Genomic DNA, 18099 nt, shown 5'->3' on the forward strand with positions numbered 1-18099 from the left:
CCCAGAGCGATGTCACATGGGCCGCCTGAGCTCAGGACCGGCTGGGAAGTAACTCGGCCTGGATACAGTTAGCTTCCCACCCTGGGGGTATGCATATAACTGGATTCTGTCAAGCGCTCGTTCAGCCAATAAAAAAGAACTACACGATGACATCATGTCAAAAATAAGTGTAGTTTTTTATTCTACTTCTGGTGAAGCACTCGTTCAGCCAATACACAAGAACTACACGATGACATCGTGTCAAGGAAAAATGTAGTTTTTCATTCTACTACTGGTTGTGGGCTTCTGAACTGTGAACAGACTTTGCTAATAATCACAGGCAAGACGAGAACGTTCCAGCAGGCCTCAGAATTGCAAGTACAAAAAAGCCAAAATGACTAATTGCTAATTAGACATTGTCGGACGTAGTGCACCGCCGCAACTTGGCACGTTAGGAAAATTGGAAAAAATTGAATTAGCAATTAGCAATTTATAGACTACACGTGACTTGTGAGCTGCAATTAAGCGGTTAGTATACGCACATGACACACCCTGCTCAGGCACTGGAGCACATCCAGATAAGCAGGTGCACCGTCGCATGTGACAGGACGCTAAGTACTCTTTAAATACTCATTAGTTCTTTGGCTCAAAAATGCTGTCACCAGAAGCCAACATAACTGTCTCCCAACAAACCAATGGCGAGGAATTCATTGCTCCTGTATGAGAGTCAACATCCTAAGTTGACACGATGTCATCGTGTAGTTCTTGTGTATTGGCTGAACGAGTGCTTCACCAGAAGTAGAATAAAAAACTACACTTATTTTTGACATGATGTCATCGTGTAGTTCTTTTTTATTGGCTGAACGAGCGCTTGACAGAATCCAGTTATATGCATACCCCCAGGGTGGGAAGCTAACTGTATCCAGGCCGAGTTACTTCCCAGCCGGTCCTGAGCTCAGGCGGCCCATGTGACATCGCTCTGGGCTACGCTAGGAGCAACAATCCGGAATCCCTTCCGCGTTGTGGACTAGAACTACAAACATCTATGACATGATGTCACCTTGTAGTTCTAGATCGGCCCGTTCTCGCGAGAGGACGCGCTCAGTGCCTCATTGCTAGTGTAAACACCGCGCGGGACAGTTGAGATATCTGGTCCTGTAATCAAGGGCAGGCGGTAATAATGAGGTACGCGGCATTCACATTAATATAATACTTAGACAGGGTGATAGATGAGGAGGCTGCGATTTGGCCAGCCCCTCCCTCACTGGTTGTGATTGGTTGAGTGTCCCCCGGCCAAACTGTGAAGTAGTCAGAGTCCTTTGGGGATGGTGCCTCCCCCTGACTCAGTCACGGCCCGGGACACCGACGGACAGGTATGATTACCTGCCTTAGCAGCTAGACGCTTTGGGCAGGCCATTCTGTTAGCTTTGCGCTACATATTTGTAATGATGTGAACCCTTCTTTACTTCAGCCTGTAGTTTGCAGGGAGGTGGAGGGCAGGTGTGTTGTGAACTTATCGATGGGGGCCATTTGACTCCATATACAGAATACCTTAGATTACGTAGACATAAACACTACCAGAGTAGCTACATGTTTGGTTGCCCGGTTGTTGTAGCTGACGTAGTCGGTTTTTGTTATTGTAGAGCGGGGTCTCACATATCCTGAGCCAGGTCCAGGAAGAGGTGAGGTCCACTCCCCGGACACACTGGGTGAGTAAATTAGCTGGTATATACATTGTTGTTAAAGAAGTTATTATGCTGCTTACAGACCAGGGTAATAGATTGTGTTTTTCCTGTACGTTTGTCCTCCCTAAATAGTACATATTCAACCAGGTGCCGAAGAGAGGAGTTGAAGCAACTGAAGGAAAATTGTATCCTTTGTTGGTTTTTTCACTTGTGTGTTTTTTTCATATATTTTTTCACACCTTATTCACGACTGATGCAGTAGTATTGGTATAGAACAGAGACCCTGACGAAAGCCGAAGGACTAATCCCTGAGTGGCTGAAACATGTTGGTCTCCCCGCAGCTATTTGTATGTACTGCGGTGACGATATTTCACTGTTCTTGTTTTTAGCAAGGAAGGGGCAAGCAATTATTAAAGTTTTCTGGGTTGAGCTCCCTATCCTTTTTTAAAATCACCACTTATTATATTTTTACACTGCACTTCCCACCACATCAACAACATGTGGTAGTACCAAGTGATTGTGGGTCGCTACCCCTTATCTGGTTTTCGGGGTATGCCGGTCTCAATGATCTAGAGACACAATACCCGATTAGGACTACCAAATGATAATATTGATCATCACAAGACCGTTGATGGGAATCCTACACCAGGGGGGACTCACGTTACTGGTTCTTCACATTATATTCTGACAGCCAGAGGCCTGGACTCTTATAGATGCAAAAGAAGCATGTGAGTAAAATTATTTTAATATGTGAAGTAAAAGAGAGAACAACGCCTGTCTATCTATTCCAGTATCTCTTTAATGAACTAAGGTCAATGGGAATTGTTGAGAGCACTGATATAGTATGAAAGAGCAATGAAGAAAGGATTCAGAGACTAGAAGATATATCTTATAGTACTACTACAAAAGCTATTTTGCCATTTGAGTTGATATTTTGCTACTTTTCAGTGATATTCCAATTTCTGTTCCAATTATTTGTAATATTTGAATAATTTACTGTCAAGCACATAGCTATAACATTTGTCTTGAATATGTTTTGAAAAAAGGAGGTGCTGTTATCTGTGAACAATGTTGTAATGTGTCCAACTGATACCTTGACGTTTCCTTTTTTTTTTACCTCTATCACTTTTAGCGGTGACATTTTGGAGGGCCAGAGTATTTATCAACAAGGGGACCACGAAAAGCTCCTTAATCATAAAGGGAGCACTAAAGATTTTGCTTGTGATAGTGTTTCTTGTAAATGCAAATAATCTGGTGGAAAGCAATACGTTTTATCTCATAGGGCAATATATCAATATCGGATCCTAATTTCCTCCAGTGATGCTCATTAAACTGGGTCAGTTGTATGGATTCTGCTCAGTGTTCCATATGCAAGGATTTAATCATGACACAATCAGTTTTAATTATAAGCAAGGTGTTAATCGCTTGAATTACAGCTCTGTCAAGTGAGTGAGTTCACTTGAAACTAGACTTTCACCTGATAAAATCACTTTCAGTTAATTTTTGAACCGTTGAATATATCCTACCTAGTCTGAATAAACAACTGTTCTGAAGAAGTTATCTCAAATGACACAAAATCTACAAAACATCTGTGTGCTTGGATACTAATTTAGAGTGGGCATGCCAAGCAATTTTGACTGGCTTGATTAGTTTTGGGCAGGTTAAGACTGATATGTGTAAAACTGGTCCCTGTCTGTAATGCCAGAGTGAACACAAAAATAGTAACAATAACGGAAGCATTTTCAGTAACCAGTTTTTGTTTTTCTGATTGAATTCCATTAAGACATAGAAATGCTGCTTAGGGTCCTTTATGTCAATGTTTCTTTGGTACTCCAGAGGTAGTTTCCTGATGAGGTTCAGAAAGGTCAAACTATGTCTCACATAATTTGTGCATTTTGAGCAGATGTGGTTTAGTGTCTGAGTTAAACTGGACCTTATGTTTTCTTTATAAATTGACTTTAGTCATTGTAGAGTTCAACACATTCTCATTGGAGGAATCCTAAATCTTGCACTGTAAAGAGAATTCCTAGCATAGTCAGTTGAGAATGAATACAGAGAAAACCTGCCAAATGTGCCCTCTATTTGTCTTGTACCACATTAGGCATGAATATGTGCAGCCCTCCGAATTTCCACTTAAGCTATTGATAAAATAAGATGGAATTATTTCACTAATATTGGTTAGTTAAGTATTAAAAAGTTCTAATGTATGACAAAATGTTACAAAATGGTAGTTTATTTTTTTGTTCCTCTTATTTATCAACACTTTTAAATAAGGCAGATTTTAGGTAGCACAATTCTACAAATAGAAATTATTTTTGACAGAGCTCTGTAATATCATTTATTACATATTCAGATTGTTTGATGAAATATAATAGTTTTAATGACCAAGTATAAGACAGAAGAAAAGAGAGAGACATGTTTCGCCGCTACTTAATTGAGAAAATAGTATTGTTTATTTGTTTTTAAAGAGCAAATATTTAAAACAGTGAGACACACATGCACACAAAATTAAACCATTATGTTTTGGTACAGTCTAACTGTAGATTGGGGCCGCTTACCGAATAGAGCCACTGAAAAGTATTGGGTCCTGAAGAATGATTGAAAGCCTGGAACGTAGAGTATGTAAAGGTAGTTTGGCAATGTCAATCCCGTCAATTACAATTTTTCCTGTCAAAATTAAAGACAAATGTATAGTTAATATTTGCTCATGGAAGAAGATATTTTCACTTTAATATAAAGAGAACAGTGGGGATGACTAATGTACGTGTAGGAGTAGGGTTGGAAGGTTGTAGGAGTAGAAAATGTAGTCCAAAGGCAACAAATTAAATAATCAGAAGGATAATCTGGAAACTGACAAATGCATCCATTATTCGATTTCTTTAAAAACAACTGTATATTGGCTCTAGTATGTCTATTAAAATTCTATAGTACTTAATAGAAAGAAATATAAGAAACTGAAAACACTATTTTAGGTATTTTGTGGCTAATATAGAATTTTGTGGAAAGGGTTCTTCGTCACAATGGCGACAAAGTATACTCTCTGCCAAACTCTCAGTCTACCTGCCCCAATTAGAGGTGGACAGACCACTAGATTTACACTGATGGAGTAAAATGTACTCTGTCCATGTAACCTTTTCTCCAACAGCCTGAGGGAATAGGGGTCACTGGAAGTAAGCCATCCAAACAGTTGCCTTATTTAGAGTGGAAAGTCGAATTGCATTTTGTTACTGCCCATCACTGCAAGGTATATCCCGGTGGTGAGGGCAGTACAAAAAAGAAATATGAACTACACACCATGGGAGAAAACTCCTATGGTGTTTGAGCCATTGGGTTTTTAGTTTTCGAAAGCAAACTCTTTTAGAAGTTGATTTCTGGAAACAAAATGGAAATGTTTGACAGCTGGCCATCATGTTTCATTGAGACTTCTGTGAAATCTTTCCTGCATAGACAGGAACTGCCATGGCAGCAGATCATGCCAATGTATAGAGATATCCGCACAGCCCTTAGATATCTCTAAATGTTCTGGGTGGCAAAACAGCAGGATGGGGGACGTAAAGTCCTCTGCTACCCTGTCTGTCTTTATTCTGTTTTTACTCTGTTTATTAAAGCCTAAAACAGGCCCTGTGACTCAAAAATTAATCCGTTTGCTACTGCACTTTTTTTTAAATGTCTCATCTTACGTAATTTCTGAACTGGCTGAGGAGTGAATTATTTTATGGATGTATACATTTTACATAAAGCTATATTTTACATTAACTGAGTTAAGAAACTTGGGATCTTTGAGAGAATTTGAAAACATCCCTAAGCAATTAATTAGAGTCCGGCTTGTTTTGGGATGCATTCGGAAAATCCAAGAACAATATTTAGCTTGTTCAAGTACAACCTAATGGTGATGCTTAAGTACTGAGCAGAAGACCAAGGACTATGTTGTATGCAATACACACTGATGAACGGTTGGGAGAGAAGTGAATGATGCATACTAGCTATGTGGATCTCTGGCAAGCTCTAAGTTTTGTCTAGCTGTAAATATGTGTGCAACAACGGTGGAGGCAGAGGGTATTTTTCCGAAGTGTAATCTAATGGGAACAGTACAGCAAAAGTACATATAGTTTCTGAAGAATGTGATTTGCAGGATAACATTCAAAGATTGGTACCTACGCAGAGTAGATTAAACAAGGTATGATTTGTCCCACATGTAATGAATGGGTTTCTGGTTAGCTTAGGTATACCCCCTGGCCAGGCAAAACTCACCACTCTAGTCAGGGTAAGCTAGATACTCAACTGAGCAAACGTGCTCACCCTCCGGTAGCTTGGCACAAAGCAGGCAGGCTTATCAAAAGAGGCAATATCTAAAGTATTTGTGCACCACACCCACACTGTAATACAATGAATACACCACAAAAAGACTCCACACAGGTTTAGAAATATAGCTTATTAAATTAAATAGGACCAAATAGCAGTAAATTCCACACACAGGCACTTCAGTGGCCAGTCTGAGACAGGGTTGAAAGGCTACTTATGTGAGTGGCACTATGAGTGCTGCAGGCCCACTAGTAGCATTTGAGATACAGGCACTGAGTATAAGGTATTCCAATTTACATGGGACTTGCCAGTACAACAAATATATCAATCAGGTATACACCAATATCATCATTGTAGGGGGAGATGAACATGCATTTTAGCACAGGTTAGCAGTCCCAAGGCGGACAAAAAGAATCAGCAAAACGGAGAGGCAAAAAGGGTGGGGGAAAGACCACCCTAAGGATGACAGGTCTAACTCCATATTTGAAGCAGAAGTTGATGGTTTAGCACCTGGAGCTACAATCAATTCCATTGCAACCTTAGATTCATCCCCCTTTCACTCCTACTTCCCCATCACCTTTTACATGCAGTGGATGCATCCTCCCACCTCAGCCCCCCTTTTCTTTTGATTACTCCCAAGCTCTCGACCCCCTACTTGTTTCCCCTTAGAATTTCCTGGATGCACATATGGTTCTCCTTTCACACCATACTCACCTCTAACAGCATCTTTTACCTGCACTAAAGGTTCACAATCGAATTTTTATGTGGGTTCTCATAATGAGTACCTTTTGTAACATATATTCAATTTTTTTTGCTATTACTGACTATGTTCTTATTTGAATATCATATACTGTACATCACTACTGTTTTAATACAAATGTGCACTGTATCAAAATCTTTTATAAAATAAATGACAAAATACATTGATATATTATTTTGATTCCTCTTGTGAACAGACAATTCAACTGCAGGATTTGTGGTGTCTCGTTATAGGTGGGAGGTTTAACATCGCCTGAGTGCAGTTATTTTGGGCTTATCTTTGATGTTGGAGCAAATTAAATGTTTCTTCTGGTTTAACTTTTTTTTCTAAAGAAAAAACTGGCTTTCTTAAACAAGATTCTGTGAGAAAGTGCCTCTTTTTGCATGGTCAATTCAATTTTTTTGTGGACTTATGATGCTGTGTTTTTGACAGTGCTAACCAGTCCTCAGTGTAGGTGCTTTGACCCCTATAAATGTCAAAATTATCTCACTCCAAATTGGCATATTTAATTTTCTCATTAGCCATAATATATGATGCCCCAAAATACGCTCATGGCATGGAAAGTTAAGTATGAGTTATGGACTACAGCACTACTATTTCATCCACTTCTGTTACAAGACCAACATTACTCCAGGTCTACCACTGTAGCACAGCTGCTGCAGTTTTAAAACTGCAGCTCAATCTATGAATCGTCCCCTTTTAACAGGAGACCCCGCCTTAAACATGAATAGGTCACCCCTATGAAGGACTTATAGCCGACAAGACATTGTGCATGATATTTATAAGTTGGACATGTAGAAACTTAAAGTTAACACATCCTTACAGTGATTAGCACCCAAAAGCCAGTTTCACTGTAGGAAGGCTAGTTGGCTGGAATGTTCCTGTGGACTCCAATATATTGGGAGCCCCAAATTACAGGCCCACAAACGCATATTCCAAAACATTAGTGCAATCACAAATTCGGACCCCACCTATCCAGTAGCCCGCCATTTTAAAGACAAACATAACAATAATTTGAAACATCTTAAGCATTACTTATTGGTCGCAGTCCGATTCACAGGAGAGGGGTCAATAGAGTTTCCATGTTAAGAAGGTTGTAAACACGCTATGTACTAGAATTGGATACCAAAATCCCAGGGGGCCTGAATACCAGCGAGAATCTGTTTACCTGTCTGTACTACTGATAATTGATTGTCAATTGGTCATCATGCATGTGTTACTACAGGTGGATACAAACTACACCCTACCATTCAATATGATAACTGTTAACCAATGAACAGGTATATAATTGATAAATTGTCAGGATCTAGAGCGAGCGAGCCTACCTAAAACTACATGTCCCATGATCCCTAGGCATAAAACTACATTACCCATGATCCTCAGCGTATTGGTGATATGCTGGGCGGGTCCCGGTGGTCGGGGCTCGTTATTCCTGGTTTGCTGCTCAGGACAGCTGTCCTGAGGTTCTGTGCATGCCTGATGTAATTCCTGCCCGGGCGAAGGGGCCGGAGCTCAGAGAAAAAACGCCCTCTTGTAACAAGAGCGAGCGCTGCTCTGCGCGTGTGTTATCAGTGGCTTCTGTGTACTATTGGATTTTTGTTTGTTATTGTCTTGAGAGTCCAGACCAAAAAAAATATTTGTGTTGTTAGAGCTGGGCGTACTCTTATTTTTGGTTACTTCTTACCTTGGATGTTTGTTCTTCTTGGAGTGGCGGAATGCAGGGGGTGGAGTCACATACCTCCGCATTACCGTCATGAATACATGACGAGTATTTGATCTTATTTCTTTTGGAGGATTACAGATACCAAAGCGGAGGGCAGTAGTGATTCAACTACGCCTTGCCGTATTTGGGTTCTTTCTTTTTTCTTGATTTTGGGAACACAGGGTGTGTTTGCAAAGATTCACTTTCATGAATTCAATGGAGTTGAACATAAACACCCTGCGCTGTGGCTGTGTATGTTTTCTTACGGATCCCCTTATATAGAGCATCAGTTGCAGAGAGAAGGGGTAGGTGTTAGCGTGAACATTAAGAATTCATAGGATCGAGTTCGATTTCCACATGTTAACCTGTTGTTCTTATGTTTGTACAGAGTACATGGAATATTAGAAGACCCAGTGGGAAGGGCTGGTGCAAGTCATGTTTACAGGTGATTTATATGTAGCGCCGAGTAGTGAGAATATACTGAGAGTAGGTTTTCTTTTTACATTGTATTAACCGTTGTATGCTCTTTGTTACAGCTTCTGTTCCATTGCTGCCCCTTCCCTCCTTATCTTTTTCTTTTGGGTTTTTTCCCCTTTTTGGGTTTTTTCCCTCACCGTATCGTTTGAACACCCTGTGTATTACATTCGGGGTGTTCGGAGGGTCCGGTGGTGGAGCATTGTTGCTACATGAGGATCCTGCAGAGTGCAAGCTTGACATAAATGATGTAATTGATTCAATATTGAAGGATACATCATGATTGTAGAGGGAATTGAAAACTGCAGAGAAAAGGAAAAACGATTTTATGTTATTTTATATGAATTGTGGCTGCTACTTATCAAAAAATATCTGTTTAATTGGGTTTATTTAGGCACGTGGGCACTTTAAATTGAGTTATTACTTTGGTAGAAGGGTGATGCACTTTTGCACTTTATTCTTTAAGTACTTTTTAAGAGGTTTGTTTTCAGACTGCTTAGTGACAATTGTAGATTACACATGTTAAAAAGACAAATGAGCATTTAAACCAGCATTGTCAATGTGAAGAAAATCTTTGTAAATGTAAATTCTTAGCATGCCGATACAAATCTGATTGTGAATTTTTGATAACGTAGGTTTTAACAGGTATTTTACAGTGATTTTAACCCATATTTTATCATTACTGTAATCAAATATTGATGTACATGTGTAAGCAGTCTGTTTTCAGTGTCGATGGGTCGGGTTAAAGCACTAGTCACTTAAAATATTTATATCCCACAATGCAGCACTGGCATGTGATCAAGGCCGCGGAAGGCCGAAACGCATAATGGCGAACAGTCTAGAACAAACGCATCAACGCGAGTTAATGGGTCTGTGCCTGTCTTTGTTCTGACTAAGGAATCAACTAAAGGCGGAGTAGCAAATATTTATATATATATATATATATATATATATATATATAAATATATTTTACCAGCTGAATTGCTAAATAAAGAACCTGTAACCTGATCCAGTGGTCCGTCTCCTGGTTATCGCTACGCCAGTCCGAGTGGGGATTGGAAGTGGCGTGGAAGAGTTTTCGTGTATATATATATATATATCACAAAAGACACCTCCGTTTTGCTGGGGGCCGCCGGTCCTGCAGGGCAAGCTCAAGCCAGGAACAGAGATCCTGGAAAAACTGCGCGTTCAGCCACGAAGAAAAACAGAGCTCCACAGTGTCTAATGATGCAGCTGACATTTATTCGTCACATCCTGTTCAGACAAAGCTCATTTCCTAACGCGTTTTGACGTCCTTGACTTCTTGATCACAGGTGAGCATTAATTAAAAACCCAGTGGCCACGTGCCTGCTCAACATACTTCAGGCCCCAGAATGCATCAACATAGTCATTTAGGGACATGCAAGTTATTTAAAGTGATGCTTGATAGCGTTATTTTCAAAATTGCAGTGCTGTCCCCAGTTGATGCCATTCATGTAATGTTGCATAGTGCCGATGGTTGCCCCCAAGATGTTCAATACATGCTGCATCTGCACCGTTCCAAAGAGAGGCGTGCCCTCTCCTATCTCCCTTTCTCGCTCGTCTTTGCCATATTGCCACGGAATGTCCATTTGAGCTGGTAAACGACGAGGAGCGGTCCATGCCCCCTCATCCAATATCACAAAAGACACCTCCGCTTTGCTGGGGGCCGCCGGTCCTGCAGGGCGAGCTCAAGCCAGGAACGGAGATCCTGGAAAAACTGTGCGTTCAGCCACGAACAAGAACAGGCTTGGTAGTTTGGTCTGCCCTGTTCCCATGATGCACTGGGCCAGGGACAGACTAATTTGCATGTAGCCAGGTTCTGAACTGGGATGGTGCAGTGAGCTAAAAAACGGTGATGGATCAAGCCCTGATCTGTTGACTGGGTAGGAGTGTTCTGATTAACTCAAATACTCTGTCCATCACCACCCCCTTTTTGAAATTATTTTGGCCACCATAAGTGTGGAAGGGTATGCTCAGACATGAGTCCCTTGCTCACTGCACCATCAGGATTCAAGCAAGCCGGGCCGAAGACGGCTGTAATGCCAGAAACCGGTCCCCGGAAGCTTGTTTCCTTTCCCGTAAAGAATTGGCTTAGTAGTTTGGTCTGCCCTGTTCCCATGATGCAATGGACCAGGGACAGACTAATTTGCATGTAGCCAGGTTCTGAACTGGGATGGTGCAGTGAGCTAAAAAACGGTGATGGATCAAGCCCTGATCTGTTGACTGGGTAGGAGTGTTCTGATTAACTCAGATACTCTGTCCATCACCACCCCCTTTTTGAAATTACGAACAAGAACTAAGCTCCACAGTCTCTAATGATGCAGCTGACATTTATTCGTCACATCCTGTTCAGACAAAGCTCATTTCCTAACGCGTTTCGACGTCCTTGACGTCTTGATCACAGGTGAGCATTAATTAAAAACCCAGTGGTCACGTGCCTGCTCAACATACTTCAGGCCCCAGAATGCATCAACATAGTCATTTAGGGACGTGCAAGTTATTTAAAGTGATGCTTGATAGCGTTATTTTCAAAATTGCAGTGCTGTCCCCAGTTGATGCCATTCATGTAATGTTGCATAGTGCCGATGGTTGCCCCCAAGATGTTCAATACATGCTGCATCTGCACCGTTCCAAAGAGAGGCGTGCCCTCTCCTATCTCCCTTTCTCGCTCGTCTTTGCCATATTGCCACGGAATGTCCATTTGAGCTGGTAAACGACGAGGAGCGGTCCATGCCCCCTCATCCAATATCACAAAAGACACCTTCGTTTTGCCGGGGGCCGCCGGTCCTGCAGGGCGAGCTCAAGCCAGGAACGGAGATCCTGGAAAAACTGTGCGTTCAGCCACGAACAAGAACAGGCTTGGTAGTTTGGTCTGCCCTGTTCCCATGATGCACTGGGCCAGGGACAGACTAATTTGCATGTAGCCAGGTTCTGAACTGGGATGGTGCAGTGAGCTAAAAAACAGTGATGGATCAAGCCCTGATCTGTTGACTGGGTAGGAGTGTTCTGATTAACTCAAATACTCTGTCCATCAGCACCCCCTTAAAGAAATTATTTTGGCCACCATAAGTGTGGAAGGGTATGCTCAGACATGAGTCCCTTGCTCACTGCACCATCAGGATTCAAGCAAGCCGGGCCGAAGACGGCTGTAATGCCAGAAACCGGTCCCCGGAAGCTTGTTTCCTTTCCCGTAAAGAATTGGCTTAGTAGTTTGGTCTGCCCTGTTCCCATGATGCACTGGGCCAGGGACAGACTAATTTGCATGTAGCCAGGTTCTGAACTGGGATGGTGCAGTGAGCTAAAAAACGGTGATGGATCAAGCCCTGATCTGTTGACTGGGTAGGAGTGTTCTGATTAACTCAGATACTCTGTCCATCACCACCCCCTTTTTGAAATTACGAACAAGAATTAAGCTCCACAGTCTCTAATGATGCAGCTGACATTTATTCGTCACATCCTGTTCAGACAAAGCTCATTTCCTAACGCGTTTCGACGTCCTTGACGTCTTGATCACAGGTGAGCATTAATTAAAAACCCAGTGGTCACGTGCCTGCTCAACATACTTCAGGCCCCAGAATGCATCAACATAGTCATTTAGGGACGTGCAAGTTATTTAAAGTGATGCTTGATAGCGTTATTTTCAAAATTGCAGTGCTGTCCCCAGTTGATGCCATTCATGTAATGTTGCATAGTACCGATGGTTGCCCCCAAGATGTTTAATACATGCTACATCTGCACTGTTCCAAAGAGAGGCGTGCCCTCTCCTATCTCCCTTTCTCGCTCGTCTTTGCCATATTGCCACGGAATGTCCATTTGAGCTGGCAAACGATGAGGAGCGGTCCATGCCCCCTCATTCAATATCACAAAAGACACCTCCGCTTTGCTGGGGGCCGCCGGTCCTGCAGGGCGAGCTCAAGCCAGGGACAGAGATCCTGGAAAAACTGCGCGTTCAGCCACGAACAAGAACAGGGCTCCACAGTGTCTAATGATGCAGCTGACATTTATTCGTCACATCCTGTTCAGACAAAGCTCATTACCTAACGCGTTTCGACGTCCTTGACGTCTTGATCACAGGAGAGCATTAATTAAAAACCCAGTGGTCACGTGCCTGCTCAACATACTTCAGGCCCAAGAATGCATCAACATTCCAGGAGCTGGAGCGGACACAGTTTGCATATTGCAGTGGCGTCGGCTACAATGGACAAACACGGTCGCGGCTGGAGCGTGTTAAGGTACATATTGCAGTGGCGTTGGCTACAGCGGACAAACACGTTCGCGGCTGGAGCGTGTTAAGGTACATATTGCAGTGGCGTCGGCTACAGCGGACAAACACGTTCGCGGCTGGAGCGTGTTAAGGTTTTAAAATAAAAACATGTTCGCGGCTGGAGCGTGTTAAGGTTTTGAAATACAGTATTATTACCTACCCGAACCATTGAAGACATTCTGTTTTCATGCCCGGACAACGTCGGGACGGGCTGCTAGTCAATTTATATAAATATGAAATATTTTATCTTTAAATTGACACCAAGACAAAGAAATCCACTGTAGGGAACACGAGATAAGAATTTAGAAAGATTTTACACTTGCTTAGAAACCAATAGTGCCACTTTTGGACATTTGATTTCCTCTGACTGGGACACCGTCAAAGTTTGCAGCCAATAGCGATGGAGCCCAGGTCAGATACACTAAGCAAAAGGCCCTGATCAAGATTTTACCTTCAAAATTAGAAATTTTTCTTGGAGGATTTCTCACAGGACATCATGTAGTCTCCTCCAGCAGGCCGGATTCAGTAAAGAACTTCTTCCTGAAGTTCCTCCTGCGGGTCCAAACTGTCCAAAACACAATCCAAGGGTCTGGAATCTCCTAGAGGGTCCTTGAAAGGTTGGGACCACAATTCCCACAATGCACCTGGATAACACACGTAAAAGTCTACTGGATACACTCCAGGCAGGAGACTCTTGGTGGAGTTGATGCAGGTAAGCTCTGTTAACCAGTAGCTTGCAGCGAGCCCACTTTCTTCCCTCTTGAAACAATTATACCCAGAAGGCTATAGTTCTTCTGTTGGATCATGGGGACTTGATGGTATTTTCAGAGCTCAGAGAAAAGTTTACCCTGGACAGTGGAGACTTTTTTAAATACTTGCAAATTCAGAGCTTTATGGCTAAATTTGGTCCTAATAAGGGATTTCAAGTAGGTAAAATTGAGCTAATCGGGAAAATGAGTAAGAAGACTTCGATTGGGCAATTTTAACAACAACTGGTCGCAGCCTTACCAGATGAATTGGATAACTGTCAATTAAAATGAGAGCAAACATTTGGTGTGGTAGGCCTTAATATTCGTAGATCGTTGGAACTGGCCAATAGTGTTTTGATGACCGGCAGACATTGTAGCTTTGTGGGACTTCTATTACTCACCTAGGAAGGTGTCTTGGTGGGGAAAAACAGGTGGGGATATGTGCAATCATTGTGGGCTGTTAGCGGCCGATTCCATCCTTATGTTCTTTTCCTGTCCAAAATTAGTAGGGTTTTTTCAGGATGTGGAAGGGTTTTTAAATATTTTGTTTCAAAAGCAGATAACCCTTACGCGTGAACTTGTGATTTTGGGGGTGGGGTCGGAGTCATGGCCCATTATAATAAATAATGCTGAAGTCGTACTTTAGTTTATGATGATGGCAGTGGTCAGAGCATGTATTACCAGTGAGTTCGATTAGCTCTGAGCCTCCAAATTTCTTTTGAATTGGAGAGTAAGATTGCTGGCTATGTATAGCTTCGAGGTGGCAATTTACAGAAGTAAAGGGAATAGGAAGAGAAGATTTGTGGCTAAAATCTGGGCACCCATTCGAGATTGGATGTTGGGGGGGTCTGGCGGGTCGAACAGTGTTTAGTAAGTAAAATATAGTTTAAGGGTTTAAAAGCAATAACGATAGTTAAATGGGGTCAGTCGCACCTTCATCTGTTTTTGTCTATTGTAATTATTTGCTCTTTTTGCCTCTTTTCATATATATATATATTTTTATAATCTGTTTGTATTTTTTTGTTTTCTGTTTTCCTCTTTGTGTTATTTCTCCTAGGTATACATTGTTTCATAATCATTCTGATTGTTATGTATTGTTTCCAATGTGCTTGGGGAAAAATCAATAAAAAAACAAACAAAAAAAAACAACAAAAGGCTATAGTTCTAGATAATGCATCAAGCACAGTGTATTAGAATGCAGGGCTTGATGATGCAAATCAAGTTTCCAGCTGGGCATCCCTTCCTTATTTTTCTTGGACCAAGGTACATCCAAAGTGCTATAGTTGCAGATAATGCAGCAGTACCTTCTTCTTCTCTCGGTTTCAAGCAGCAGAGCTCAGAGACTCTCCCCCTCTCAGATACATATTTCAAGTTCTCTGGGTCAAACAGGAGGGCTCTCCTGTCCAATGTGGTGCAGGGCAACGACCCAGGTTAGGACAACATCTTCCAAAGTATGGCACTATCTTCTCCCAGAGAGAACAATTTCTCCAAAATTCATCATGGCTGATTTTCAGCAGAGGGAGAAGAGCTAACTTAAACCAGCAAACAGGATGGCTCATCTACATAATTTCCCTTCACCTTGCATCCGGAATTCCTGCCTTGAGTATGCCAAATGGCTGGGTTCAAAGGTTAGGCCGTAACTGGACCTGACTTACACTGTATGTAGTAATGTAGTATACTTGTAAAGCGCACAGCTGCCCCAGCAACGGGGCGTCCCGGCGCTGTATAACTCTGGGGAACCCGTCCTGGCTTTCCCTGTGGGATGGTCCCTTGCTGGGAGTCCCCAAGGTGGAGCCAGGCATCCCCGGAATTGGTGGGGCCGTTGTGGAGATTAGGCAAGCTAATGCCCAGAGTTGCCGAGTGTAACCCCTGATTAGAGTAAGCACCGAAGCGAGAATTATCGAGTCCGCTGACCAAGGTCCACGACCCTGCCGCGTCGGGAATTGAACCCTGGTCCCGGGCTGACTTCTGCTCTCAGGCCTGCCGCCTCTAACCAGTGAGCCACACTACTCCACTGTCTCTCCCCTCCTGCTGTGGCATTGCTATGGAGAAGGACTCTGCCCTCCCAGAATGGCTCTCCATCCCAAGTGCTCTTTATATCCTCATCAAAGCAGCCTGGCTAATCCACTTAACTCTGGCTAATCAGACCAGAGCACTAGAGGATCTGAATTTTGGCTTACAGACAAAAACGTCTTATAATTTCTTGTCTGACTTGAGCAATGTTTCCAACACCACGGCATATGAAACATCTTTTATAAGGTGCTTATATATACAGGACTCCACACCCCTGGACTCCTAGGGGAGAATGTAGGGGTCCTGAATATGTAAGAAAATATTTTGGGAAGCACTTTACCATAATGTTGGGAGTGAAATATGCAATTTCACTAAACCCAGGACATATACAACTCATATTATAGGGTTACTTCTTTTAAATATCTGACCCCACCCCTGGGACACCTAGGTGGACGCAGGTGGCACCTAATAGGCCCACACATTGTAGTGTACAATTTTCTAAGTGCCCAGAACACCAAGGTTGAGTTTGGGCACAATTTACATTTTAAAAGCAATCCTGCAACACAGGGCTGCTTTTAAACTGACCTCAGGCTTCAGAAGTGCTCACATGGAAGTGCCGCAAAAATGCCGTGCCCTATTATATACCAGGGACTTAAGAATAGTTTCAACGCCCCCTGTCTTTATTATGTAATAGGGTCTTATAGGGGAGGTCATGCAAATCACAGGGGTACCCTAATCCATATTGTACCCTATTGCATGTTGGTGTTGTCACTGTATTGTAAGTGTCTTTTTCAGAAAAGCACTGTCCTTGGGCCTGGTTAAGCAGAGCCCAGGGTCAGTCAGAGTCAGTTACCACCAGAACCAGTCAGCAGAACTGTTGGGGGTGCCGAGGGTTTGCAACAATGAAGAACCATTTTACTCATCAAAAGCAAATCGAATCATTACATATGAACTTTTTTATTTCACAGATGTATTGCATACAGAATAAAATCCTTTTTTTTGGCAGAATGTTTTTTTAATATTTGTCATTTCTCAAATTGCAATCAGAATGTTTGGCTTTGCTTGTGCTTGATTGCCATAACTAATACCGGAATGCTAACTACTAAGAGTGAAAATAGCACTGTACAAAGCGCCCAGCACAAACAAAACATCTTGTTATAGTCATTTGCTGATAACAAATTCATTGTAAGCTTTTCATGAAAGATAAAAAAAATGCACTTTACATTCAAACCCTACTCCCACTAAAACACTGTCATGCATTTATAAAACAATGGGTAATACATCTTTGGCTATTTTCTTTAGAAATGTAAAACTACAAATACAAAAACTACTAGATGGATGGTCGCCGAAGTTCCTCTCATGGTGGGGTAGAGCGGAGACGTTAAAGATGATGATCAGCCCCTTAGTAAATTACATGGCGAGTTTGCTCCCCATGACCTTCACGGAGGATTTTTTGCATAAAATAGATAAATATTTTACAGACTTCCTATGGAAAGGGAAAAAGCCCAGAATTGCCATGAAAAAACTACAACTCCCTAAGCTTAGAGGAGGAATAGGTTTGCCAAATTTTAAAAATTACCAGACCGCCTTTCTCTGCAATCAGGGAGCGTCCTGGTTTGCCGAAGACCCAAATTATACGCCTTTTTGGATTGATATTGAGAAATCCATCATGGGCAAGGCCCCACTCTCTGCTGCACTCACAATGGACCTTTCACACCTCCCGCACTCTAAATACATCATGCTTAATACCAAGAGGGCCCTCCTGCGATTAGATCAAGTTCATAAGACCGGTCTGCAGATCCACAAATCTGCTTCCGCATCCCTGTGGCGCAACCCATTGATCAAAATTAATGGTTTGCCCCCCATATGGGACCATTGGTCGGACAGAGGTATCAACGTGATTTCAGATCTCAGTGAGAATAATATGCCATTACCCTTCTTGACTCTCCAGACTAGGCACTCCCTATCACCGATCGACTTTTATGCCTTCCTTAAACTCAAAACAGCCCTATCTACACGCACATTCAAATTAGCAACACCCTGGCTACAATCTATGCTATCATGCGTCCAATCCTCGGGGCACTTCGTCTCAAAAATGTATAAGCTACTTGCTCTGACGCCTAATAAAGCAATGAGGCGTAATGAACTCA

General features: G+C 42.3%; 1 protein-coding gene across 6 annotated transcripts in view; it reads right to left on the reverse strand.

Annotated features, from left to right (window-relative positions):
- Positions 1–18099, reverse strand: part of ABCC9 (ATP binding cassette subfamily C member 9) — a 1243587-nt gene that overhangs the window by 107778 nt on the left and 1117710 nt on the right. For all 6 annotated transcript variants that reach the window (XM_078674078.1, XM_078674076.1, XM_078674073.1 and 3 more), the window contains one exon: positions 4223–4331. In XM_078674078.1, coding sequence (XP_078530204.1) covers positions 4223–4331 — 109 coding nt within the window. The remainder of the gene's footprint in view (positions 1–4222; positions 4332–18099) is intronic.

Source organism: Lissotriton helveticus, chromosome 1_1 (genome assembly GCF_964261635.1).
Source record: "Lissotriton helveticus chromosome 1_1, aLisHel1.1, whole genome shotgun sequence".
Lineage (NCBI taxonomy): Eukaryota > Metazoa > Chordata > Amphibia > Caudata > Salamandridae > Lissotriton > Lissotriton helveticus.